Genomic DNA, 27,947 nt, shown 5'->3' with positions numbered 1-27,947 from the left:
CACCACAGTCAGCCTGAACCCCTCGTGTAATCTTGTTCTCAAGGATTTGAAGAAGGAGCCCACTTCCCAAACAGCAGCAGAGTGTGCCAGCCTTCTCCTGCCACCCAGCTCCCTATGTGCAGGGTGTACGTGTTGTGTGCGCATCCCATCAGAACGCTGCAAGACCCAACACACCCTGCATGGACTTCTCTGGAAGTGCATGGATTTCAACATAGATGCACAGTTCCGCGTAAGCGTCTCCCAGTGCAAGGCAAAATTAGACCATAAATCAGAATTGTCTAGGTCAGGCAACAGACCTAGTCCCACAAGACTTCCCTAAGTAACAAAAGCTGGAAAACACAGCTTGATTTCTGAACGTAGAACAGCAAGCCACAGAGCTTCTGAAGCAACAACAGTTACCAGTTTTGAGCACTGACTGTAACTGAAGATAAGAGTCATGCTCTGCTCAGACAGTCCACAAAAGGAAAGAGAATAGTCACATTTCTTGTCATGTAGAGCTTGCTAAGCACTGTTGGGGAGGGTGCGTGCACGAGGAGCGATGAGCAGGGCTCTCATGGCCAAGCAACGAGTCTCTGAGTCACCCCACAGGATCAGGAACACATGGCTTAGGTGGGAGGCGGGCAGCTATTCCACAGCATCCCCGTGTCTGCTCTGAAAAGTCATCTGCTGACATAGCACTACTTGTACATGGGGAAGGCTCTGGGGGGTGGTACTGTTTCCCCCAAGACTTGTCACAGCACCTCTTCACCTCGAGCCACAGCTGGTCACCAGGTAATAGTGGTGGCGTAAGGCAATGTCCTACAGTTTGCTCCTGCCTACATTCTCTGACCCATCTGCCCCACACCATCAAGGCACAACAGAGGGCAGGCAATGACCCTAACGCTAAAAATTCGTGTAATGGAAACGTTACCCAAGTCCTGCTTTGATTATCTCATGTTATAGATAAAAATAAGAAATATATACACCCAGACACATCCAAAACTCTTCCCCACAACCCCTTGGCTCTTTTCCAAGAGCTTTTTAAACAATCGACAATTACTAATAAAAAGCAATTGAAAGTAAGTCTCAAGAAAGTTTGGGTTTGGTTTTTGATTTTTTTTTCTTTTTAATACGAACTTTCTTGCACTTAAGTTTCTTATTCTGGGCCATTTGTTTTTCACTGTGCTTTAATCAAGAAATTATTTTGCTTAAAACATGAGAAAGTTGCAGCTTTCCTCTTCTCAAAAGGATGAGGGCAAAGTGCTTCCATCTGATATTTAAGCGCTTAAGTCTTCTTTTTACTTCTGTTCGTGCAAACACACTCCAGGAGACGGGCTCAAGTACACCTAGGTTTTGATGGCAATTAAATTAACTATCTGGAAGGAAATAAATGGACAGTCCTTAGCTATCGCGGAGGTTTCCATTGGGAAACGTAGAATAACTCTACAGTAATTCATTTGCAACAAAGCTGGGATTTTGCCAGGAATCCAAGACATAAAGCTTTAGTTTAGTTGCATTTATTTGTGTCAAAACAGTCTGGCTACATTTCTATTATTTTATATGGTTTCTCAGCAAGGAAGACATTACAATGGGCTGGGAATGGGTTGGAAATTTTTTGGCTTAGAAATGAAATCTGTGAAAAGCTGCAAGAGGAGGAGAATAAAGCTATCTTTTGAAACTTCCCAAGCCAATGGTCACAGATGAGGGTCCTATATTACTCAATGCCAGAAAGTGCGGGGCACCCCTTAAACCTTGAAAAAGATTGGAACAGTTCCCTTTTCCAGCCTTCAGTCACTGCATGAAAAATTCAACTGCAATTAGCATTTAGTACAAAGCACTTTCTGTAGGCTGACAATAGGTAGTCAGAGCAGAAAGTGTACATAACAAGAACAGAATCCTGTTTTAAAGAATTGCATGGTTTTTGTTAACAATGAAGTGATCCCCACTTTTTCCCCAGAAAATTCAAAAACTCTGCTTAGTAGCGTAAATCAAGAGCAAGAAAACAGAAGTTTAGATTAAAAAGCATCAGGGGAAGTTCAGGGACATGTTAAATGGAATTGCTTATTTTGCTGTTCCATTAAATAGGCAAGCTCAATGCATCCGACACCCAGTCCTATTCTTTATGATCACCATTCACCATCAATCATTGAAGTGGTGTGTCAGACCCGCCTAAGTGAAGTGCCCATTGCTCTCAATGCCTGTGATGTGCACTTTGTGCTGGGAGGGAGATGAAAGATGAACTATTATATCACTAAATATCTTGGGGAAAAAAAAAAAGATTATCTCTGCATTACATAAATTTCCATGACATTTCAATTAATCTCCTAGTGCTATTTACAGTCTGTACACTACACAACACAAGCTACCGTGCCTAAAGATAAAATATCAGAGAAGAAAAACTACTAACTGAGCCTTAGCTGAGTGATGTGACTTAAAGTAAATGTTAAAACCAAACAGCATCATCACCTTTCATACCTACATGCAGAGAGACAAAAGTGCCTGATAATTAATGCAATAAAAAAGCAGCTTTACAATCTTTGTCACAAGTTCTCATTAATTCTCTACCACTCCCTTTTCCCCTGCATATTTGCCTTTCAGCAACAGAGTAGAACAGCAAGGAAAAGCACTGGTGGCATCATGTGCAGCCACCCAGTTCTGAAAAGCATTTCAGAGTTAATGTTTTCTTACCTTTTATAGAAACCGTGAAGAGGCTGGAGACATAAAAACTGCCAGTAATCCAAGCAGAAGGCCTTTAACTTCAGCATTTTCAAATACTTCTACTGCAGCAACTGCAGTCTGCAGCTAGGTTTTAACAACACAAGACTTCTTTTTGTTATGATTTGAATGACTCAAATCCAGTCCAACACACTCCTCTCCTTATTGCTGCAGCATTAAGTGTTTCTAATTGCTACCAATACATGCAGCTCGTCATGCACATGGCACAGCACCTGCACAGTTACAGTATCCTACTTTAATACAAAGAGGCAGTCGCACAAAGGATACAAATTCATGTGCGCTCTTTGATCCCGATGGCAGTTTATCTTTCCAAAAGTCCCAGTACTACCGGGATAACCGTTATTACACAGAAATCCCACTTCTCCTTTTGGCTATTTTAGGCCATTCTAAAAGTCCTCTGGTCAAGCGACGTGTATATATTCCAGTTAAGGTTTCTGAAGGACCTTTGGAAAGCATCCTTAAAGCTCACAGAACTTTGGAAAATACAAGCAATTATCTCAATCAGATCTGACAACAACTGCCCTATAATCACACCAGCAGGCTTTTTTTTTTTTTCCTTTTTCTATTTTTTTTTTTAAATAGAGCAGCACACAACTCTGTTAATCAGCTCCTCCTGTGTAAATCACATCAGCTCCATTGTCCGCCAGCACCTATGAAAACTGTGGGCTCCTTATGACAGGGGAGGGGAAAAAAAAAAAAAAAGACAAAAAAAAAAAAAACCAGCCAGACAGGCAGAAGTGCAGACCCTCCCCACTCACAAACCAAATTATGCTTATCTTATTCCCAACACACTTTGCCAGCTAGGTCTGCGTGAGGCAAAACTAATCATCTGAGCCACATGGTGCGCGGTGGGGCAGCCCCGCCGCAGCCCGAGCCACGATAACGCCGCCGTTGCCGGGGCAGCGGGGACACGCCGGTGACATCCCGCGGGGAGCGGCCGCCGCCATTGGCCTGCGGGGAGGGAGGGCTCGGCGGCGGGGCCGGGGCGGCGGGCGGGGAGGGAGGGCTCGGCGGCGGCGGCAGCGGGGCCGGGAAGGGAGGGAGGGCTCGGCGGCGGCGGGGCTGCGGGCGGGGCGCGGAGGGCTCGGGAGCGGCGGCGGGGCCGGGGAGGGAGGGTTCGGCGGCGGCGGGGCCGAGCTAAGGATGAGCGATGCAAAGCAGCAGCAGCTCGGCAGCTCCAGCTCAGCCCAAAGCCGTGTCGGTTCCGCAGGGAGCGCAGAGCAATTAGCTGCGAGCTGCTTTGAAGGGAATTTCAAAATTAGCAGCGTTTGCTATTTCAAACCTCTGGCTAGACACGGTAAAAGCAGACTGCTTTTATTCTGAAAAGACAGGAGCCCGCAGTTAATTGCTATCTTTTATGAAAGACATTGGCCCAATTCTTCCACGTTTTTCCCCCCTCTTATTCTTTCCTCTCCATATCAGCGGGCACATTTGCTTTCAAGGACCCCCCAGTCTCGCAGGATGCTCTGAGCAAGATTTGGCAGGAAACCTTCCTGGCACAAGAGAAGACTTCAATAGCAATTTATCATTTTTTAAAGTTTTTGTTGTTGTTGTTAATTAATAACAAGTATCCTAGTGGAGACTGACCAATTCTTATGTGCGGTTTGCTGTTTACTTTTTCAGAAACTGCAATTTGGGTATTCGTCATTCTGTTGAGTTTTTGAAGATCACTAATAGTCAACGTTTAGGACGTAGCTTGCAACAGTACCAAAGAGGTAATAGGAATTTAAGAGTTCAACAGAAACAACAACAAACCCAAAATCAGAATCTGAAGAAATACTTAAAAGCAAAGATTCTGGCACTTGGACCACTGGTGTTTTGTTTTGTTTGTTTTTTTTTTTTTAAAAAAAACCCAAAAAACAAAAAAAATTTTTAACACTGTTCAAAAAATACGAAAAGAATACCAAACCCCTAAAACTTAACTTGAGGGTCTTTTCCATGGAGACATATCTCATTGCCCAAGTGCCTGGATAATAAGCTATATTTAGGGATCCTTTGGGGTTCTGGTTTTGCTCATTGTCACCGCTCATTTACATAAGTGCCTTGCAACTTCTTAGAAAACTGGTTTTGTAAGTTTACTTGAAATGAAATTATTAATATGCCTGAGTAAGAATTGGCACTTTCATGAGCGAAGTAAAGAAATAGGTAAATTATGCCCAGACAACATTCAAAAATGTTCATGTCACACTTTGTCTGGTACTTCCCTAAAAATATATCGTACAGGGTAGGATAAGTGGTGGAAACAAACAGATCAGGAGAAAAGCAACCTGCATGAAAAAGCACAAACATGATATGCATTTGATTTGGGCCTTTTAAAAAATTATGTCTTTTAAAGATTCTCTTTAAAATAATCAATTGCCTGCGATGCCTGCATTTGCACACTGTGATTTCTTTCTTTCAGACCAGCATCAGAGCTGGTTGCAGTGATTCCTAAGAAAACACTGTTGTTTACTTCAGAGAAGCAAGTTCCCTAATAATATCAAATACAATGCAAGTTTAAGTCTATTTTTCTTCCTGAACTCATATTCCCTTGGGCTTCACTAGCTTGGCAATTTTCAAGACAGTGATGCCACCATGCTAAGGATATTTAGATTTTCATATCAAAATCTTCCATCCCAGCTCTTCACCCCTAATATTAGTCGCTGTTTTCCAGGGATAGTTTTCTCGAAGAGGAACTGAGTGAAAAGCCCTTGAGACCCAGTGCCTCCTGGCCAGCCCCAGCCTTCCCCAGTCTCCCTGGTGCTGCCTCCTGGCTCGGGCTGGGCTGGTCCCTTACAAAGCCTATGGTATACTGCCAAGAGGATAACACGGAAACCTTTTTCCCTTTACTTCCAAGAACAAAACAGATAGTGGGGGGGAAAAAAAAAAAAAAGTTAGAGTTTTCCCTATTGGAACATTCTTCTGCCTGAATTTCTTGAGATTCCTTTTTTAAAAAAAAAAAAAAAAAAGAAGAAAAAAGAAAGAAAAAAAGCAGCAGCAGCAAGGAGTGCCTCATCCCGTAAACAAGAACTGTTATTCTCAGGACGAAGGAAGAAGGGGAAAGCCATACTGACAGAATTAAGCTCAAGAGACACCATCCAAAGATTTCATGCTGCAATGAGACTTATCTGAAAACTTATCCTTTGTTCATACTGCAAAGCAATTTCTTTCTCTCCCCTATACCCCTTTCCAGGGAAAAAAAAAAAAAAAGCAGCTATTTGTCACCTCAATTACTTACTTCTAAATCTTAGACTTTCAGTGAGTAGAAGCTATGTAGCCATGAGTTTTCTGACAGCAACCAACACTGATTATACTGCACTGCATGCAGAGAAAATGCTAATTAGGACTTTTGCAAATGAAAAGCACCATGCTCTCAACATGTTCTTCATTTTTACTTGTCTTCCAGAGGAAAACAACAAAGAAAATTAAGCTTCATCTCACGCTCACCCTGGATATAAAACTAGTTCTTTCAGGAAGGCATTTCCCAAAACCTTTGACTTAGAATTCCCAGGCCTAATAAGTGTAGTGATTTTTTGGATGTGCTGCAGCTTCAGCAGTGGCACGGTAAGCAAGCAGCTTGCTGTAATTTTCTATAGTCCTTCAGAGTTTTGCTACGCAGAGGCAGCTCTGGCAGCAGCGTACTGAAGGCTCTGACAAGTCTTTCAAAAACAGCCACTAAAAAAAAAAAAAGGGCAAAGTGGAAAATCATATAGTACAACACTTCCTTTTTTAGGGATGGTGTCTTGTTAAGCCATGAAGCTCTGAGGCTGAAGTAAAACAATTCACCGACGAGGGAAAGCGTTGTATAAAATAACCCCAGCAAGAAGTCAGTGCCTGCTAGAGTTACTAGTACACCCATTTCAAACGTCGGGTTGGGAAATCAGGAAAATTGACCTGTCTTGCTACACCTTTAACCTTTCATTAAATACATAAATTAAACTACTGTTATTTACTTACTTACACCCTTATAGTGATATGCCAGGAACATTCCTGAAAAATATTTCACTTGCCCAGAATAACAGTGTATCTGCCTACTAACATGGAGTATACAGAAATCGTAAGCCTCTAGTAAGAAAGCCTTTCATGACTTTCACGACTCCAGGGTGAAATACTTCAACCGCCACACACAAAAACTTCATGCTAGCAATTTGTACATTGTGGAGCTCAAGAGTATCAGGAGACCAAGATAGTGTGGTTCCCACACTAAATGCCACGATACTCCCTGGGCACACCACATTAAAAAGTGGGGATCATAGAAGGAATACATGTAAGGTGTACCGAAGATCTTTGCGCAACCGAAGGGGTGCTGAAATAGTTCCTGGGAGGCTTTAAGGCCTCGTTACGCACAGAACAGAACAACACACAAAGCTCCTGTACATTGGGTCCCTTTCTTGATCCTGGAAATCAGTCTCCACATGGAAGTTGGTGGGAAAATGCCCTGGCTTGCTCATACAAAGCAGAAGGAGGGCTTTCATGGTAAAGGCTCTGGAGAACCAGATCTCTCTTCCTGGCTGCCTTATGCACTCTGGGTACCGCTTCAGCAAGTATCCCTTCCCAAGCAGGGAAAATGGAAGAGCTCTGTTCATAGGGAGCTCTCGGGCTCTGCCGCGCTGTTGTGACACCTGGACACGTTGGTGACACGGTCTATAGAGACGCCTAGAGAATCAGGGACATAAAATCAAGTTCTCTCCCCTGACCCGCTCCCTCCCTTTACTTCCTTTACCCCCGCTCGCCCTTTAAAGGGAAGCTCTGCTGCCTAGAAACCCTCCAGTAACTCAAAACAAAGTTATTTTGCTTCAAACAGCTCTCAGATTTATGCAACTCCCCCACAGATGAATCTTAATCATCACTTGGTACTATTCTTCATTTTCGGTTATTAAGCCTCTAAGCTGCCAGAATTTCATGAAATACAATAGTAAGAAGTTTGCTGTTCTTTTAATGCTGAATATCTTTTCTGCATGTCTGTTCTCAAAACTCATACAAGCACCAGTTGATCAATTTGTTACAGAAGACAACAAATATGCCATGAATATCTGCAAAGCTGAAACATTTAAATTTCTGGATCATTTGAAACAGGTGTGGCAATACAACACTCCAGAAGGCCCACATTAAGATTTAGATATTATGGAACACAAACTTTTCAGCTACCAGCTGAAAGCGGACGGAGTCCAACTCAAAATACCCAGAACAAATACTGTGCAGACTATGAAAGAAATTGCACAAAACAAAATATACATACATATAGAGAGAGCATGCTAATTTGTACAGATTTTTCTCTTTATAATGGACATAAGCAATTTTTTCACATTAGCTCTTATTCTTTACCGCACTGGGCTTTTCTCTGATCTCGCCATTGCGTTACTTTCAAATTGAACCTATGGAATCCGAGCGCAGTGTAAATAAATCCAGGGGACACAAATGGATCTGTCTGGTGGGGAATCTATGTACAGCTGAAACGTAACAAAAATGAAAAGTCTGGATCTCAACGTTCCAGAGCAGGTGAGAAATAGAAGAGTGGTTCTTTGAGAGCAAACTTACCTTGTTGATGGGGACAGGAACTTAAGTGAGCAAAACGCAAGAAAAATAGCCTGACTAGAAAATACCAATTGCTTGACAGGACACCGGCTGGCTTCATGTTAATTGGCACATTCCATTTTATGGGTCACTCAAATGCAAATTTGCTCAACAGGTTTATGAGAACACATTCAGTAATAAGAAGTCTTCTACCATCTTTCATTTTACTTAAAAATAATAGCATTCATTCTGTTTAATTAAAGCTCCAGAACAGGCTTATTTGATCTACCGAAGTCGACTAGATTTTTACATGGCGTTTCTTCAATAATTATTTAACCCTAGGAAAAATTCACTGGTTTAGCTGATATAACCTGGAAATTTCTTTAATGTCTCCTCTACGATTGTTTTACTCTAGAGTATTTAAACATCATAAAATTATTTCATTCGTAGTTAAAGAGTAGCTTTTTACATCCTCTGGTAACTCCCAGATATTATTTCACCCCAATTCTCAAAATTCAAAAAGACTTACCCCAGGCAAGTGCATTTAATTCCAAATAACTTTTTATAAAGACAGTTCTGTAAAAAAATTTGCAAGTATTCTCAAGGTTATCTGTTTCAATTAGTTTAGGAGATGTCTGAGCACAGAGGTTTTATAAAAGTGAATGGGATAAAGAAGAAAGTCTCAAAATCTCTGATAATTTACAGCTTAAAAAAAAATTGTAAACAAAGGTAGAATATAAGCTGTTATAAAACTATTGTTTGGAATATAAAGAAGCGCGATCAAGGACTCGATCCCAGCCTGCATCTCTCTGTTGCAGGCTTAAGACGGCATTACCCACTGAGCGCATACTAATGAGAGCCAAGGGCTCTGAACTTCCCACGCATACTGTGCGTGTTCAACTTACGGTTCACGAGGCCATGCAGCGATGGCAGCGGCCATGTTGACGGATGTTGAATCACGTGGTCTCATTTTATTGAAAAGAGTTTACAACAGGGAAATATTCCATGTTTTTATGATCTCATAGCAACTTGAAATGATTCAAACCCCACAGTCTCTAGAAAAGATGACTATTCAGTGCAACTAAACCTATTCAAAGAATATTCCCTTTTCCCACCAAATGTTAAAATTCAGCCACTTCTTACATCTAATCCTCCTCCATCTTTCTCACTGATACCCTCCCATGGAAAAAATTCCACTGGAAGGAAAATCTTCATAATAAAATCTGCAATTTTCACAAAGATTTATATAGCCTGGAATAAAAATGGCATCAACACCTCGTTCTGGGAACCTCATCCCAGAGAATGGTAAATCACAAACCAGCTATATGATGTTCTTGCTAAAATAAGTTCCCAGAAAAGCCGGGCGGGGGGGAGGAGGAAGGAAGTGGACATTGTTTCCTGCATTGTCCTACCACACAATGGAACACTGTTCCAGTCAAACCAGGAGATGGGAACAGAACTACAGTCACAACTGGACATTGTCCAGTGTTGCTCTGCTGAGCTGAAGACAAAGATACTATTACAAGATAATATTACAACATAGGGCGGGTGTGTTTGTTTTCAGGAAATGATAATAAGGCATATGCTTTATTTTCAGAAAACCATACACTGGAAAATAATGGAAGATTAATAATAGAGAGGGCCTTTAATTTGACTAAGCTTAAACAGAACAGTTTCCACTAATGTTTTGTTCAAGCAAGGCTAAAACTACATGATGTGGGAAAAAGTCACACCCTCAATCCATAACATCTCCAAAGGAAGACTTGTACCAAAACAACCGTCAGTTGGAGAGAAAGGGACTCTGCCCCAACTTAATCAAAGGAAGTCTGTGACTTTGATGCGCTCTTTAATGTGCAACTATGAGAATAAAAGATGCAAGGCGCCCATTTGATATGCAATGTTAACAGTGCGCTAAGTACTTTTTTCTAAATTGAGTGATCAAAGTAAAATCTCAGTTACTGCAATGACTCATATGACAGTACTCTCTGAAGTTTATACATGTACTTTTATCAAAACGCTGAGCAATGGAAAACAGGAATGACATTTCGACACAATCAGTATTGTTCACTCAAAGCAGTATAAAGCTGCCAGGGAAGGTCAAATGTTTTCAGCACAATCTAAGGTTATAAAAATCCGAGAGAGAGATGGTTCGCCCATGTGTGTGCACAAACACACCTTCCCTCCCTCCCCTTCATGCTCCTCTGAGAACAAATAGACAGCGTTTGAAGCTAGAACTGAGTTTCAAGTTGGAAATCCTGGAAAAGAACAAACTATCCCCTCTCAAACAGAAAAATCCAGCTATTTGGTCAATGCCTTTACTGGTTATGCATTGGAAGGTAAAGTTATGTGATGTAGAGCCGATAGAGAATAGAGGTCATTTCTATTGTTTCAAACCTAAAATTAACATCTATACTACTACAGTACCTGAGCGGATCAGTTGAGATGCTGCTTCCTGTTTCCAACGAGGTCCTGGGATGATAGCAAAAGAATAAAATTATAAAGTATTCGAACTATTCAAAAATACTATGTCCTTAAATGTCAAATGCTTAACGACTTTACGTTTTCCTCCCTTTTATTGACATTTTCTAATACTTAGCATGCCATTAAACACGCATATAAAAAAACCCCCAAAACAACAAAAACGCCAAACAAAACCCCCAACAGCCATTTCCTATACACTAGAGAAAGGGATGTACAGAAACATTTTTGCTGAACTGGTCAAAACGTGATCAATTTTCAATATTCTAAAGGCACTCTACCCCTCCATGTTTGTTATACATGAACGACAATACTTTGTTCTACGAATGACTGACGCAAGTTCTGCTGTATGCACCATTACAATAAGCATTTCCAGAACCCGTCTTCTACTTCCAGTCTTGCACTGTGTGCACTTCGCAATAAAATCTCCGCTCAATTCACCTGCAGCAGTGCGGACCCTCGGAATATCCCAGCATATCCAAGTATTACAGCCTGACTTAGGAAGGGGCAGAAACTTCACACTGTAGATGCTTGAGAACTTCGGGCAGTGCAAACATCCTTCTTGAAGGTGCCAGCTTGCCCCACAACAGACACATCTGCATTAACTCTCTGATCACACCTGCTGAAATTTGTCCCTGAGCATAATCTGTCTTTCAGCAAGTTATGAAGTTAACGTTGAAGCTTAGTTTAGGGGCGTGTGTGTAATTTCAAGATGCAGAAAACGTCCTCACCAGAAGGCTTACTGGCAAAGAGTAGCATCAGAGGAGGGCAGCGTACGTAAACCAAATCGTGATCACAGAAGAATGGCACTGTGCAGTCACAAGTACGTATCCCCAGCCCCAGTGCTCTCATCCTCAGTATATCCACTACCCCAAAATAGCCCAGTGCATACAACAGGGAGCTGGCAAAATTCTGCGAGAGCCTCGTTAAATTCCATTCTTATATTTGCCCTCTTGCTGACTTTTCTCATGCTGGCCATCAGATTACTTAATTTCTTCGCTAACGGAACAGTCATCCTTACACTCCATGGCTTAGTGCTCTCTACCCAAAAAACCCCACCTACAGAGTCTTCCTGAAGAACTACTGGAGCAGAAAGTTCAGTTAAGATACTGAAAGTACCGAGGTGATTACAACTACAGTTATGTTTAAACAGCAATATTTTAACGTGTAGTGTGGTATTACTCATTAGACTTGCTCTCATTATGCATGACTTCAGGTTTATTCTAAACTTATATACGATATAGCTAAATTTCTAGGGTGAAAACAGTTTTCCCACAGGTTGTAATAAACATTAGCCAAAGCCTCATAATGAACACTCCATCACCATGTTAGAAATTTTTAAACAGTTATTTGCATTTATCCATTTATATCCCTTACACAAACTGCCACAGATCAATCTTTGCTCATATAATCATAAATGTGTATGGTCTATGGAGGTTCATAAAATCAGCATTAGAATTGCTTTAATAATATTTACAGTGGGTATTTGTAATTCAATCGCAAATCTTTACCTTTAATCCCAAGATTACCGGTATGTTTACAAAAATAAACAGGGTTGTGTGAAGGGTGGAGGCCATAAACACAGCACATGCAAGAATTAGCTGTACAGGAATGGAAACAAACCATATTGTCCAAACAGCTTTTAACTAAAGCACTAAAGCTTTAAAATAGCTTTTAGAAGCTTATTCCGCCCTGTAATTTGTTTGCTTTCAGAGTTCAAGATTTGTGAATAGTGATGAATATTGAGGGGGTGGCTTACATATGTTGGCTTTGTGTGTCGTTGTTAGTTTAACAATTGAGAAGGGTGAACTTAATTTACTTATAATTAAGTTTACTGCTTACTACAGCGTGCCACGGAAGTGCCAGCCTGCTCACTGAGCGTGACTTTTTGCCTTGCTTTTAACGCAGATTTAAAGAAAAAATCTTAACAGTTTTGGCCCTTCTTACTATAAATAAATATTTAACAGCCCCTGTCTTTGTGCAGTGACAATATGTTGCGCATAAAGAAGAGATGGTAATGAGACACAAGGCAGCGCTGATTAGCCCCAGTGCAACCTTGATTGTGGTGCCGAATGACATTGAGCACGTTGTGACCTCAGGGACTCCTTAGACAATCACAAGTAGCAGGATTACAGCTTCATTAAAAATACCTCATTTTCTTTCTGAAGACAGAAACTTAAGCTGCATGTGTTTTCAAAGATATAGGAAAAAGCGCAGTTCACACAGCAAAAATCCCCCATTTGGGGGCTAAAACACGGGTACCAGGTTCTATTTTTACTGAAATAGTTTTCTAGAAATTTCCCTGCTGCCGCTAAAAGCAGTTGAGTGCGCTATTAGTAACGGGGTTTATGTACTTGGTAACTGCAGTTAAAAAGCCCAAAACAGAGAAAGGCACAGACCTGACCAATGTGGTAGCTGGCAACACAGAGCGGCAATAGCTGCCAACGTGCTCAGCGCCCAGCAAGTCCCACAGGCACCGGGGTGGTGGAAGAGCTTCAAAAGTTTATCTGCTTTAAAGAAACTGTGTAGGTGGTGGGCAGCCCACGTCACAGAGAGACCCGCTGTGGCTTTGGCCCTCTGTGTAGGGTCACCAGGGAGCCCTCCTGCTGGAGGCACAGAGGCAGACAATGGAATCTTGCATGGTAAAGTCTCTATGTTAGAAACTTCCCATCCTTGTACAATTAATTTCTTCAATCCAGTACAGAATCAAAGCAGCCCTAGGGAGAAAGACTTCTTACTGGTTTTCTCATGTGAAGATCAGATATGAAAATAGTGTCATGCACAGGAAAAGCTCCATGAGCTGGACTGAAGGAATCTCCCTGGACAAGAGCAACAAGCAGATCACAAGTGGTGAGCAAGACAGGGACCAAGACATACACTAAGGAGGGTTATGCACCCAGAAAAAGCTAAAGCCCAGCTTTTTAACCTGGTCACCCACCCAAAGATTCAACTTGCCACTGTGGAAAATCTCAGGAGTAGACCGACAACACAGAAAACTAAGTTTAACGGCCAAGAAAAAAAAGCCAGTAGAGACAGGAGAAATCCAGTTTGAAACTTATTGAAAGATCTGGATTTGGGGTACAGTAAGTTAGTTAATTCTTATGGATTTTACAGAATAATTTTCGTATAATCAGATAATCACGCCCCTTCTTTCTTTACATCTCAAATCCCATTTAAATCTTTTGGTTTCTTTCCAAACACTGCTCAAAGATGGAAAGTTAATTTAAAATATAAAAATAACCCAAACCCTGAACACAGTATCATTAAGCTACAGCAAACAAAATACCTCATTTTACACGAAGTCATTTCAGGAATGTCTGTTTCCAGAAAAATAAAAATACATCTATTTTAGGTTACTTCAAAGCACAGTTTGTTTGTTTTGTTTTTTTAACAAATTAACTGGACAGGAAAAAAAAATTGCATTGCTCTAAAGAAAGCAAGCAGGAAGGCCTAACAGTCCTATTTGTTTATTCCTAATGGGCACTGACTTGGTACATTTGTAGTCCAGAAAGAAATCCATACACTATCTAACAATAAAGATATTAAAAATACATTATTAAAAATATAATAGACTTGTCTATATAGGTACATTTTCCACTTTGTACATACACAAGAAAATAAAAAAAAAAGAAATCAACAAACTACTATTAACTGTAGAACAATGCCCAGGGAATTGGCTGAAAATTGAGCTAACAGACTTATACCACCACTAAACAGAGAAAACAAACTGCAGAAATATCTCACATTACCAGGCAAAAAGGCTCTAAACAACCCTGCAGGCTGTTTTGTATCCTGAGTTTGTTTCCTGTTTCCATGGAGTTTGCAAGTTCCTTCTAGGTAGGGAGTTGAGGAAATGTGCACCAATTTCACTGATGAGTCAGCTGAATGACATCTCTTCGTCATGTAAATGCTTGACATTTTAGAGAAAAGGCAGAGGAATCATTGCATGAACTGTAACTAAAGTTGGCACACAGGGCTACACCCAGTTGGATTATTTGGAGCTAACATGGTCAGCATGAAACTTGAAGGATGGGTGTAATTGTTGGTAATAACACCCTCTTTCAAGGCTAAAAGAATTATACAAAATATAGATACACACAACTCCTGAATTACAAACGTGCTTAGAGCTTGCATCTATTTCCATCAGCTAGCACAGAAATCATAAGTAGCCCACTTCTGCAGGGTATTATGCAGAAGAAAATAAAAATATTACCAAGAAATCATTGGTCTAAAATTCAGACAGCTGCTGTCTCATTCAGTAGGTATCCACAGAGAAAAAGAGTAAATACAATTCTAGTTGAGAGTTCTTTCCTGAAGCAAAAAACAAAGCCACGGGCTAGAACACTTGTTATTCAAACTGTGTATACATGTTACTCATCGAGGTTGTATAGTGAGCAAACCTGAGGGTATAAGATTCCTGGCCATTGGGTATTTAAAAAAATCATATCACAAAATGGTTTTGCAGATTTAAGTGAGACACACAATTAGCTTCTTAGTACCTTGAGCGATGATACAAGTTCTGTTTTATTTTGCTTTTTTTTGTGATGAAAGAACCTCATTTTCATAAATACAAAAATCAGTCTTACTGAAGATGAAACTGCATGAGATGGAGTTCCTTCTACCATATGGACATAGAGAAGGTAAAGAATGAATACTCTGAAGAATTGACAATCTTAAATCTTCCTTTCCTCAGCTGTGATAATAGACAAGGAGCGTTATTGATCTGGGAGACAGCATTACAAATGGAGACCTTAATTTAAACTGTTCTGTCTTTCAGTATGGATCAGTGACAATGCAAATCATTACTTCTAAGAAAGATGTCAATGTGATTGCAGCAAGTCATCACAGAACCGCATACAGGAACCATGCTCTCGCTGACTGGATACACACAATATAGTCATTCTGGTAGCCCAGTACTGCATCTCTGCTATAAGCCTTTTACAGAGCAGTTGTCAAATCTCTCCACAGAGTGCCGAGTTCTGTGGAGGTCCTGACTAGGCTGAGCGGATAATCTTGTGAGAGTCCCCACCCTGTGACAGCTCAGTACAGCTGCCTCCCCTTCTCAGGGTCCCGCGGGCAACTTCCAGCCCTCCAGGCTCAATTCTACCGCATAATGCTAAACTGGGATAGGAGCAGTCCGTTTCCATCAGTGCAGATGGCTGCAACCGCTTCATTATTTGTTAACCAGAGGACAAATGAGGCCACAGCACTACCTATCTTATTGCTGACAGAAGCTCCAAATAACTACGTATCCTAAGCAGACATTCTGCAAACAGCAAGAAAAATTTCCAATTTGAGAAAAGCCAAGATGTTTTTCTGGCATGAAAATGCACAATGGTGGCAGATTAAATAATTGGAGTTGAAGCAAATCCACAGCTTGATCCCAAATAAAGACTGTTTAAATATATCATCTTTTGGCTAGGGAAGTGAAATTCACTTGGAGCATCACAGTACAAAGATAGACCATCTGCAAATGGCAACTCAGAGTGCGTGTCTATGAGGGGAAAAGACAGTTCTGAGCTCTATCAAACCTTTCATGCTAGAAGCAGCACGGTATTGCATCTTTTTAATGCTGCGGAAAGGAATGCAGAATAATATATTAAATATTTAAGACACTGTACTAGATATTGCTCAGTGAATAATTGCTGCTTGTCAGAGTTTCTTCGTATGAACTGGCAGCACACAGAAGAAAGGGAATCGGGAGGCAGATGCTGAGATACTCCACACGTTCAGTTTCAAAGGAGGACCACATTATTTCCTTACATTCCAAAGTGCAGTTTCATTAAATGGAAATATTTACCCTTGCTTGAGGAGTGTATGAAACCTAGCGCTGATGAATGCTTTGGATCCCAGACTCAGTACTCCATTTGGTAGGTAAGCCCAAAGCATCTAGGGCAAAAAGAAGGTAACAGAAGGATCATACTCAGCCAGAACAACACCCTCCCACAGAAACAGAACTGGAGTGATATTCCAGCCATTACATCAGTCATCAAGCAAAATCACCCCTTCATATTCTGTGTGAATTTGCTGTAAGTCACTTCTTTGAGCCCTGAGAGGATTCCAGGATGTCGAGGCTCGACACACAACACGCTTTAGCTACAAGTGGAAGCCATAATCACCAAAGTATCAAGCATTGCACAGTCTCGTGCCGCCTTCGTGACGCTGCAGTTTAACAACATACAGAAAGCTGTGTCACCTTCAGTCCGCTCCCCTTTACTTAGTTGCCCACTGACCAAGCCCCCAAAGCACCCACAAAATGAAGTTACTTAACAGAGAACTAACAGAAAAAAGTAACAAGGTAACATTTGCATTAACTTCCCACCTTTAAATTCTGCTCAGGGAGTTCCCCCTCATTAGCGGAGCCCGGCTTTGCCCAGAGGTCTGCCAAGCCATCAGGGAGGACACAGGCTGAAAAAACCCCAGAAGGCCCTGAGCCAAAGGGACCCAGTGGCTAGCAGTGCCGCATTCACGTCTCTTCCACGGCCCTTTGCCTCATGTCCCAAACAAACGGCCCTGAAGAAACAAGCTGTGGGAAATTCTAATTTGAATATCATGGACCAGAAACTAATGAAGAGATTGGGCTTCTCCCAGAAATTAGGAGGAATCTGATGGATATATGGCTAGAAGCTCTGCCGTAATATCTTTTCTGGCTGGAGAATCATTTATCAGACATGCAGCTGCGTCCTGCAGTAATTAGTGCAATACAAGTGACTCAAGATACCTTCAAGAACTGAAGGCAGACTCGTGTAACAGCATGCATATCTTACTCCTGCACATCTGCCTTGGCACTCCCACGACCACTGCCAGAGATAAGGCACTGGCCTGGACGGATGCACCGGAGTGACGCACCACGGCTATTCTGACCCACTGCTTCCACCAACTCATTACTGCGCTGCCATCCAGTTCTCTGGGGGACACGCTGCAAACTAAGACAGGTATGGTGCAAAGGCAGCAGCTCTCGGGAAACATGTAATGCTTCTGGCAGCTACATTCACATGTGGATTCAATTCAGAAAACCTGTCTCAATGTAGCCTGCCTGAACCATAGATCTAAAAGTAGAACAGCCCAGCTCCAGAGGTTTCCGCAGAATTGCGTGGGTAAGTAGGCCAGAGCTAAACATCACTCAATGACTCGCTATTAGTAATTGGAACAAAACCTGAAAATATAGTTCAAATTCAGCCTTTCTTTTGGATATATAATTTCATAGTTTTACTGACATAACTATGAAAAGGCACCATTCACCTATGAAAAGGCAGCACTCAGAAGGAAGGACTAAGAACTTTAAAGAATACCATTGAAATTCTTACTTTTAATTTTCTCTTCTCGTACATTGTGCTCCCAATATTGTAATGAACCATTTAGATAAGGAAGTACTTAAATACGTGTTTAATGCTGCTCTTAGAAATAAAGAGCTTTCCTCACTTGGGGCTTGGATGACTTAGATTCCTGAGTAGAGCTCTGCTGGGTCTAGAGGTTTTGGGCAGCTCTGAGCTGGAAAGCCCATGTTGCCCGTTCTCAGGGCACAGCTCAATTTCCCAGGTCTCCAACAGCTAGGGCTGGGTCACAAATCCGAGCAGGCAACTGATTGTTCAGAAAACCAGCTGATTTATACGAGTTTTTTGTTGAATCTCTTCCAGACACCACATGGCTAGGTGGCCAAAAGGTTTGCTTCAAAGATAGAAACAGAACGGAGAAAAACGAGAGCTTTAGGAAAACTCCGAGCACACTTTTCTACTTGGCATACTAGAAATGTAACTGAATTTGGGTTGAGCTGTGTGCAAGCTATATGCACAAGCTTGCTTTCCTTTTTCTTCCTTTAGGAGGCTCCCCTTTGCATCACAGGCTTCTGTCATAATTTTGGGAGTGTTCAGCACAGAAGCATGCCCAAACACTTATTTTCACAACAAGCTTTCCAAATTGAAATATAATCACAATATGTCGAAGAGATTTTGAATCTGTAAGAAAAGCAGCATCTAGGAAACAAAGCCATCTCAACACGAACCTAAAAGCCATGAGAAAATAGACAGACTAGGAAGCTCTGTTGGCCTTTGAGAAGAGTGTGCACAATTAAACTGAATTTCTGTAGAGAGACAACAGAATTATATTAAATAAACCTCAGGTTGTGCTTGTACAAAGTTGGGGCCTGCATTCCTAGAGTAATCTGCAAGAGTAACAATGGGAGGACTTGGAGAAGATTCCTTTTCAAGAAGTGCTCTAATTTTAGTTTCATAATAACACATTGTACAGTGAAAGATGTTACTTGAAAAATTAACTTAAAAAAACTCCCACCAGCTAGATTAATTCCAGCAATAACATCTAAAGGTTAATGGCCCTGCCGTTTAAGTCTCTTCACCACTATGTCTTACAACACAGTTTCCGAGTTCACACCAATCATGTACGCCTTGTATTTAGCCACCCCAGCCTTCTACAAGGTTTTCCAAAGGAGCTACAAACCCTCCAGCCCTGAACCCTGGGGGTGGGGGGGAAAGTTATCGAGGAACAACCCTCATGACAACAAACAGTTTAGAATTTATTATCCACTGAACATCTAATCAGCGTTGTTTTTCAAGGTGATATCTTGCCAGAGGAACTGATTTCATATTATAATATTGCAGTGATGTGGTTTTGGGTTTGTTAGAAGTTAAGCCCGTTATTTAAATTACACTTATTCCCAGAGTTACATGAAGATCAGATGTTTATTAACAAGCTTCACTACTATTTGCAGCTCAAATTTAGAGCCATGAAAACAAAACCAACCCATACATGCAACATGGGAATTGAGGTTTTCCAAAGAAGGAAGAGAAAGTGCGTTGCTGATAGCAGCAGACGACTGTATATAACTCAATTTGAAGACATTAAAGTTTCCAGATCTATGTTTAATCCTCTGTGGGGCAAAGGTCCAGCATGCTAATGTAATCCGAGAACTGAAGTGTTTGAAAACGTCTTGTTCGACAACATGGCTGGACAAACTTACTCTCCATTAAAAGTTCTCATCTGTGTCTACTGTGACCAGAAGCAGCTACCCTTCCCTCTTTTGGTTTGCGTATCATCTGCAAAGAAAGCGATGTTTATGAGACATAAATCTGAAAACACTTTATGTGTAAGATTTCTTGATTACTGTGAATTAAGCACTTACAGTAACCAAGTTAGGCTAACTGCTATCCTTTGTGTGACTGCTTACCCACAGTGTAAGCGAAATCATATCATTCCCAGGGAAAAAGCGCAGAAACTTCAATATAGACTCTGCGTACGTCCCCATACCAGTATCCACCCAGGTACCACAAAGACCCACATTCTACAAGTCTCCTTGCGTGGCATTGGAGATCACTTGACCCAAAAAATAAGAGAAAACAAAGGCTGTTGACTAAACCTAACATGGATGTGTATTTTAAAACAAGTGATTGAGTATCGTGTGTCGCTTTGCAAGCTATAGTGTTACTACTGTCCCAAACGAGCCAGCAACAGCTCTGTACAAGAGTGGTACAGCGAAGTCAAAAAACCACACAAAATTGAATATGAAAATAAGCACACCAAATTGGCCCCATTACCTTATATACTACGGAGCAGAGACTTACTACTTCGTCCTTTAAAATATAGAGACTATTTCTGTTGGGTGTATCCCCTTCACGCGTACTTAAGAACACTATGATTACAGATAGTTCAAAGCCTACAAGATCTGCTGGCTCAGAGGAGTACATGGCTGTACTACAGGAGTGGTTCAGTGACAAGACTTTACTCTGCTTTTCATACTGGTTTATAGACTAATAATTTGTTTCCCATCCTCACATCAGCAGATTTTAAATCCCCAGTTCAGAATGAGCGCTCCGAGAGAAGTCTGCAGCTTAAGTATTTCCCAGGAATTACCACATGCTGCAGGCACCTCCCGGTAGTCTGCATACTGAAAGGCTTATGTACCTGCAGAAAAACAAGAGGCTTGAAAGAGGAGCCTTATTCCCTTGCACAGATCTGCAGGCAGCGCGAGCCACAATCTGTGCTGCCAGCAGCTAATTTATCATGTACCACGACAAAGCTATTCGTTCCTGTAGCTGTCCAGAAACATCAGTATTACAATTTAAGAATTCATATGACTTTCAACCTATTTCAATACATGCACTTGCAATCAATGATTATTTCTCTGCATGTCAGTGATATTTTTCTTTGACTACCCAGCATTTAACAAGCAGCAGCAGATTACAGGAAAGATACTATAGATCAACGTGCCTAACCCTTTTGTTTCCAAGGAAGTGTAACAGAATTACTGAAGCTGTTAAGTGGACTCAAAAACCTACGATCAATGTGCCGTTTCCCTATTACTCAGTAAAGCTGCATCTGTTATATTCATTTCATCATTTCTGAAAAAGAAAATTGACAGCGATATGCACATAAGCAGACTCAAAGATTTAAACTGTAGTGCACTACATCAGTCTGTCAGAGGTTATGATGCTTCTTTTAAACATGGAAAACAACACCCTGTTATCACTACACATGCACCAGTAAATGTTTTAGTAACTCTGCTCCTTCTGTAGGCCATGAAGCCACTGGATTGAAAATGGAGTTAAGACTTTTTAAAAACCACCATTGTCTTCTGGAAGAAAAGGCTTACAAATCTAAGTTAAAATACATGCAACTAGCAAACTACTACAGAGTCTGAAAACAAACACAACTGGAGCTACGTCAGCATGTCTGTGGCAAAACAACAAAAAGAGGGGTTAGTAGCGTGCATGCTGGAAGCGGGATGGGGAAGCTACAGAGCAGCCTCCTCCATAGAAAGGAAACGTGATTTTTCAGCTAATTGGCAGTTTATATTTATCAACCGTGCTGAGCGAATTCACAGAAGCACACTGACTTTCAAACATGCCTGAGAAGTTGAGCCAGGCCCTTCCCTGACAGTACCAATAAACAGATCCCAGAGGCTGCAGACTCTTCTGCTGGTGTCACCGAGGGCAGCCACAGGATCCCAGGTCAGGGGCTCTGCACAGGCCCACTTCGCAGTGGCTCTTGTCCAATGGTTAGAAACCCCAGCTTTAGGAAGTTATGCAAATACAAGACTGTATAAGTATCAGATTTTAAAAATATATATAAATATATTAGTGTGTGTACATATATGTTTATATAGTATACATAAAAATTGAATATTATAATATATATAAAAATTAAGTATACTATAATAATAATTTTCACTACCCTGACTTTTCACAATAAAAGGAGCCAGTTGAAACCACAGGAAGATGACTACATGCTTTATATAACTTCAGAGTTCCAAAGTGCTTGCCATATTCATTCTAAGTCCTGAACAGTATTTACAGTACAGCAGCTCAGGGTGCCACTATACCCATGGGAACTAGTACAGCTTCAGTGTAAACCAAGAAATCAGACTACGCAGTGCCAAACACATCGGAGAGGGCCAAAGGTTCGGACTGCCATCTGGATGCAGCTGTACGTGTTTGGAGAACAATCATACTTGGGAAACTGCTATATATGTGTGTGTGTTTATATATACGTATACACACACAAAAAATACTGTGAAATTGTTTTGGAAAAACCCTCAAAACACAAAGAACATGGAAAGAAAATGTCAAAGTACCTAAAGAGGGTAAGCTTTAAATGAATTTTTCTCCATTCTTCAATTTCATACTCATTACACAAAGACTTACACCGTTTAACTTTTCAGTACCAGAGAATTAGACGAAACAAACAGCTGGCAGAAACTTGCACATCTGGCTAGAGCAGGCACCGCTTCATCTTCAGTTCTAGCCCTCGCAGCTACATATTTTCCCACTCCAAGTTTTGACAGATGAAGCATCTAGTATGGACACTAACAAAAATTGCCTCCCAAATTTTCCTGTTCATGGCTAAGCTAACTGTGGACTTTCTCAAGCTGGACTAAGTTTTGTGGCTGAGACAAATGCCTAATGAAACATGAAAGCAAAGCTCAGGATTCATTTAGCCTCATCTGTAATAAAGTGACAGGCTTCCTGCTGCTCCACTTACACACCTAAACCTTTGCCTCCTTTGTTGGCTCTTTGATCATCCTTAAGTCTTTGATGAAAAATGCTAAATGAGTCGACAATGCCTATTACTCAGTTGTTTTCAGTTTTCTTTTAAAAAGCGCTGGCTATTTTGTTGCCGTGAAGCACTGAAGTAATCTAATCAAGCAGTTTGTGGGAAGAACTACTACTGTTCATGTCTTACTTGGAATCCAGTATGTATTGGCAGCACTGAATTAAATATATTTACATTGAGCTCCCCAAAATAAAATAAATATAAGAAAAAAGAGCCTTCAGTAATAAAGTCTGATTACAAAGCAGAAGACGTGTCTTTGTGGGCTTCAGAAGAGCTAAACGCATGCGGAGAGCACCTCAATTTCACGCTGAATCCTAGGGGCACCACCAGCAATCTCGTGGCTTCCACAGCCAGCTGATAGCAGCGGGCACAGCTGAGAGCTCACCCGCTAACAAAGAACAAAGCTGAGCAAAATTGCTTTAATCAGACACCTCGTGACCAACAAGCAAACTTGTTTGTCAGAAACATCTGCCACATCTAAGAGACTGAGCAGTGGGCTAGCTGCCCATTCTCTCCGGTGTCAGAAAACGTGTCACCTGATTAAAAATGCTGCTTGTAGGATTACAAAATAAAATTATTTAAATAACATTTCCTGACTGAGATTAATTATCTGTACTACACCAGCCTCTGGCAAAATCTTGTCATAAAATATCAATTACAACTAATTGAATTCTCTGTAAAGATGAACTTAATTGAGGAAAAGAGCAAGATAGATTTCAATACTATCTCATTTTCAGGTGTGTAATGCTCCAGTGATTGGCTAGGAAAAAAATTCAAAGGTGAATGAAACATGACATAATTTCTTTAGGAAAAAATGCTTACATTAACGGATCATAAATCGGGTTGATTTTATGCATTTGTTATATGAATACAGCAGCCAAAAATCATTAGGGCCAAGAGCGTACAAACAACATTAAAAAAAACAACCAAAGAACTCTAATGGGTGTGTAAACAACAGCACTTGCCTGAAACACTAGACATTAGAAAGGGACATATTTTTCATGAAAAATATCCTGTGTAAAATTTTCACGGAAATTAAACGTAACTGTAGGAAAAAAATGGTGTTCGGCTATTTGAAATTTCAGCTTCTCAGTTTGTTTAGTAAATAGAGATAGTTATCTTCAAATTTTCTAAAATCTCACCCCCAACTCTAAAGGGAAAACAGCAACACCCATAATTATACAGAAATGACCAAGGTAAACCATTAATCGCAGATAAAGATGTTAGCTGAGAACAAAGAAAGAAGCCATACTAACCAGGATCTCTGAAACCTCCCACCCTTATTAGCCTCTTTATTTAATCGAAGCTGTCTTTAATGAGTACCCCAATGTTATACAATTACTGTGTAGACCAAAACACACTAGCTGTATAGCTGCTCTTTCCTTCTGACCCTGTAGATTTCTGTTGTGAAAAAATAAAATAACTCACTCTGAGTCCCTCCCATCCCCAAGAAGGTCTCCAAAGTCTCTTTTAAGGGTCAGTACATGAGCATCTCTATGTTACAGGGCGGAAACCGAATGGCAGCAGGCCTGAGTCATAAAAGGTCAACTAGTAGCAGAGAGCAGGAGGCTGGATTTGATCCACACATAGCCAGGAAAAACTCTCACTGAACTCATTAGATGATGTTTCTCCTTCTGAATTGACTCAATTAGGTTCTGTCTCCTCTCTATCTATTCCCATTTTTGTCAGCTCATCAGAACTAGTGACCCCCTGATCACCGCTAGGAACCGGCCCCGAGAAGCACCGAGTTCACTACCTGGCACACAGAGGTCATCCTGCCTGGCGAAGGACACCGTGCCCCCCTCTCTGACGGGAGGATCTGGTACCATGTGGGAGAGGAGGGGAAGGGGGGGGAATAAAAAACAAGCTTCTGTTCAGCTGAGTCACATTAAGCTATTACTGCTGCAGATGATGCAAACTTTCTGTGCAGCTGTGCTGGCTTACAGATTCCCCACCCAGGACTGAGCAACTGCTGGGCATGTTTTGTGAAGTTAAAAGAAAACGTGAAACGTACCTGCGCACGAGAGAAAAAGTTCATAAAGCCAAATGCCCTGTAAATACAGGTGTGGTACCCTTAACTGAATTATTATAATTAATTCAGTGGAGGTAGAACAGTAAAACTAGAATTTGTGCTGCTTTAACAGCAGAAACATCTATCTAGTAGTTTTGAAATTGTTTCATGCTTTTTTTAAAAAATAGCAATTATCAAGTCCTTCATTTGAAAACCTACTAGACATCACCTGTGAATTAAGTTTCTTGCCAAAATCTACTGGAGCCTAGGAGAAATATCACTGTATGTTTGTCTTGGTCTTACACTCCCTTCTACATAATAGTTAGACATCTGACAGTAAGATATATAATACCCCATATGGCTAGTCACGTATTGTTAAACGCACGCACCTTCCCCAGAACATATTCTGCATTAAAACTTGAGAAAGGTACTACAAAACTACACAAGCAAACAGTGTATTTATGATGATAATTAGAAAATACATAAACAACATTTACTGTAGGGCACGCTGGCACATATATCCTTTTCGGCATTCCACATGATCAAATACTTCTCTATTTCCAGTGTTAATACCATGCCAAAGTAAATATAGATGACTTCCTCCTTTGTTTTCATCTACAGCTTCATGTAATAAAATAGGCCATATTTGTAATGCTTGCCTGACAGCAAAGGTCTGACACAGGCTGCACTGGAGCTCCCTCCAGCCGCCATTTCAGGAACTACTCCATTACTGTCAAAATCTCCACCAATTCTACCACCGCTCACAATCCCGGCAACAACGTACTTTCACGGATGCTGGCGTAGATATTTTTGGGGTTACGTTTTCTGAGAGCTTCTTGCTCCGTTTCAGTAATCGGGGTGAAAAAGGGCTTCGTGCTGCCGTTCAAAAAAGTCCGTTTGGCAAGTCCACATTATGTGACGCCAATGTCACCCTTTCAAAGCTGCGCGTTGGGGGCTTCAGAGGGGATGAGGCCTCTCCAGTGTCTTCTGAACACACGTACTGAGCAGCCAAGTCCCTACCTCTTGACGATGACCTCCGTAAGTCACCTTAAATGCTACTTTAATGCCGCTTCATGCTGATCAGCAGATTACGTTCTGCCATTCCCAGGCACCTGCTCAAGTAAGGAGCTTCCTTGGCCACACACTACATACAGAATTCAAATTCATCACAAAGCCTGGGTTGCTTGAAATCGTGGCAATCCATATTCGATTACAGAGCTGGTGGAATGGCTCAGGGAAAAATTTCAGAACCTTGATTTCAGTCTTGCTTAAGACCTACAGCCTACTACATTTTTCAGGGGATTACTTCTTCTCCTCATGTTATACAATATTTTGCTTCAGCTATTTTAAAGTCTGCTTTGGGAGATGAGTCTCTAATTTACCACAGTTGCACTGTTTTTTGCTCCATCTAGTGGTGCATAAAAACCTATACCATTCAAGCACAAAGTGGCTGCACGCTCTGCTCTGAGCTGTTTTAATGACTTCCCACAATCAGTTACAGAGAGAAAATAATACATGTGCAGAAAATAACAGCAAGTCAGTAGTTACTCTGCAAAACTGAAATCTCACCCACCTATTTTAGGCAAACCATCCAAAAGAGTGTAAGAGCAGAATATATTTGTAAAGGAGAACTCCACTTTGCAGAAGAAAACCAAAATAGCCTGATCCTAATAGGTGCAAGTGCCTAAAGGTGCCAAAGGAAACATTCCCTAACTGAATTCTTCAACCCTTTGAGTTCCCGAACAAAGAAATCTAGTCTATAAAAATACGAAAAATGCCATTTCTCTTCCATCTTCCATAATAGAATGCACAATGAGACAGCCTTCAATCTTCACAAAAAACAATGCAAATTCATCGAGGAATCAGGAGAAAATTTTTCCAGTGGTACCTTTCTCTGTTTTATAATAATGTGCACAGCATTTAGGTCATCTACTTTTAAACTCTAGTTAACTAAAAGAGAAACCCTACTAGGCTCTAGTGCTAAATCCTGAGATTCACAGCATGTTTTATTTAGCCAGCCATGATTTATTTAAATAGGAAAATGTTTACTTCTACATTTCTGACTTTCACTGCATCAGAGAAGGTCAGCTTCTCTATTTGCTCCACGAAGAGTAAATGCCCAAATTTGATGATAATATGGGTACCAACTCCAATTGTTTCAAATGCCAACAACTTATAATGACACTATTTTCCCTTAATTGGAAAACTACCGGTTGAAAACAACCAATGATGGTGTCCTGTTACAGCTAATAACACTGATCAGTCTTTGACCCAATTTTCTCCTGAGACACATCATTAACTATAACCACATTCACGATAATCAGCTGCTGTCTCTTCAAGGCAAAAGGGCTGGCACCTAGAGTTGGTGGCTTTAATTTTCATATTTAAACAGTAGTCTTTCTTCTTTGTTTTCCTTTACACAAATATATAAAAGATACTTATTGAAAGATTGGACAAATCCTACCCTATGGAGGAGCATAATTACAGTTCAGTACACTGAGTAGAGAGAGTCAATTACTGTTTACATTTGGGAGGGAGATAAGCAAGTCAAAATATCAGAAATTCCTACTGTTTCTATCTTTGGGAAGCAACTCTGAGAAACTCTTAATTATAGCAGCAAAAGACCCAAACTGTCAGCAACATTCAAACATTTCAATGTTTAACTCTGCCCTGTAAACATCAGAGCAGTTCCAGGGATGTATGAAACTGCAGTAATCTGCTACACAATTTTTGTATACATAATTTTCAAATTTTACAGTGGGAATGAAAGTATTTCCTATATATTGTAATGCCAAGTGATTAAGAAACACATGCAACTAAGGAACATCCAATATCAAATAAGCGAAGCCATATATTGTTTACAGACTGCAGTCAGAATAAGGGACATAGACAAACTGTTACAAAATCATGATGGCAGCTTAGCCTTCTGCAAGCAAATTCTTCCTTAGGCCTTGGACATTTCACAAGCATACCTAGGGCAAGCACAAGAAAACACTTAACAGGAAGGATAATACTGGTACAATGCTAAGGAACAGTAGATCAAATCTCACTGCAAAGCAAATAACCTGTATTCTGTTTTTATATGGATTCCTTCAGAGTCACAAGAAAAGCACATTATACGGGATGAGAATGAGCCTTGTGCTACCTTTGCAGCTCTTCCCTTCTTGATTCTGATTAGTCTCCTTTT

At 40.8% G+C, this 27,947-nt stretch overlaps 1 protein-coding gene across 8 annotated transcripts in view; it reads right to left on the bottom strand.

Annotated features, from left to right (window-relative positions):
* IQSEC1 (IQ motif and Sec7 domain ArfGEF 1) overlaps nucleotides 1-27,947 on the bottom strand; it is a 351,403-nt gene that overhangs the window by 143,449 nt on the left and 180,007 nt on the right. For 5 of the 8 annotated variants that reach the window (XM_063347626.1, XM_063347627.1, XM_063347618.1 and 2 more), the window contains one exon: nucleotides 10,633-10,677. The exons of 2 other annotated variants lie outside the window; for them this stretch is intronic. In XM_063347626.1, coding sequence (XP_063203696.1) covers nucleotides 10,633-10,677 — 45 coding nt within the window. Of the gene's footprint in view, nucleotides 1-2,667; nucleotides 2,689-10,632; nucleotides 10,678-27,947 lie in introns of those variants that run through there. One more of the 8 variants, XM_063347622.1, reaches the window with a different exon arrangement.

This window comes from Chroicocephalus ridibundus, chromosome 10 (assembly GCF_963924245.1).
Source record: "Chroicocephalus ridibundus chromosome 10, bChrRid1.1, whole genome shotgun sequence".
NCBI lineage: Eukaryota > Metazoa > Chordata > Aves > Charadriiformes > Laridae > Chroicocephalus > Chroicocephalus ridibundus.
The sequence above is the reverse complement of the archived record's forward strand: the minus strand, read 5'-3'. Positions and strand labels throughout refer to the sequence as shown.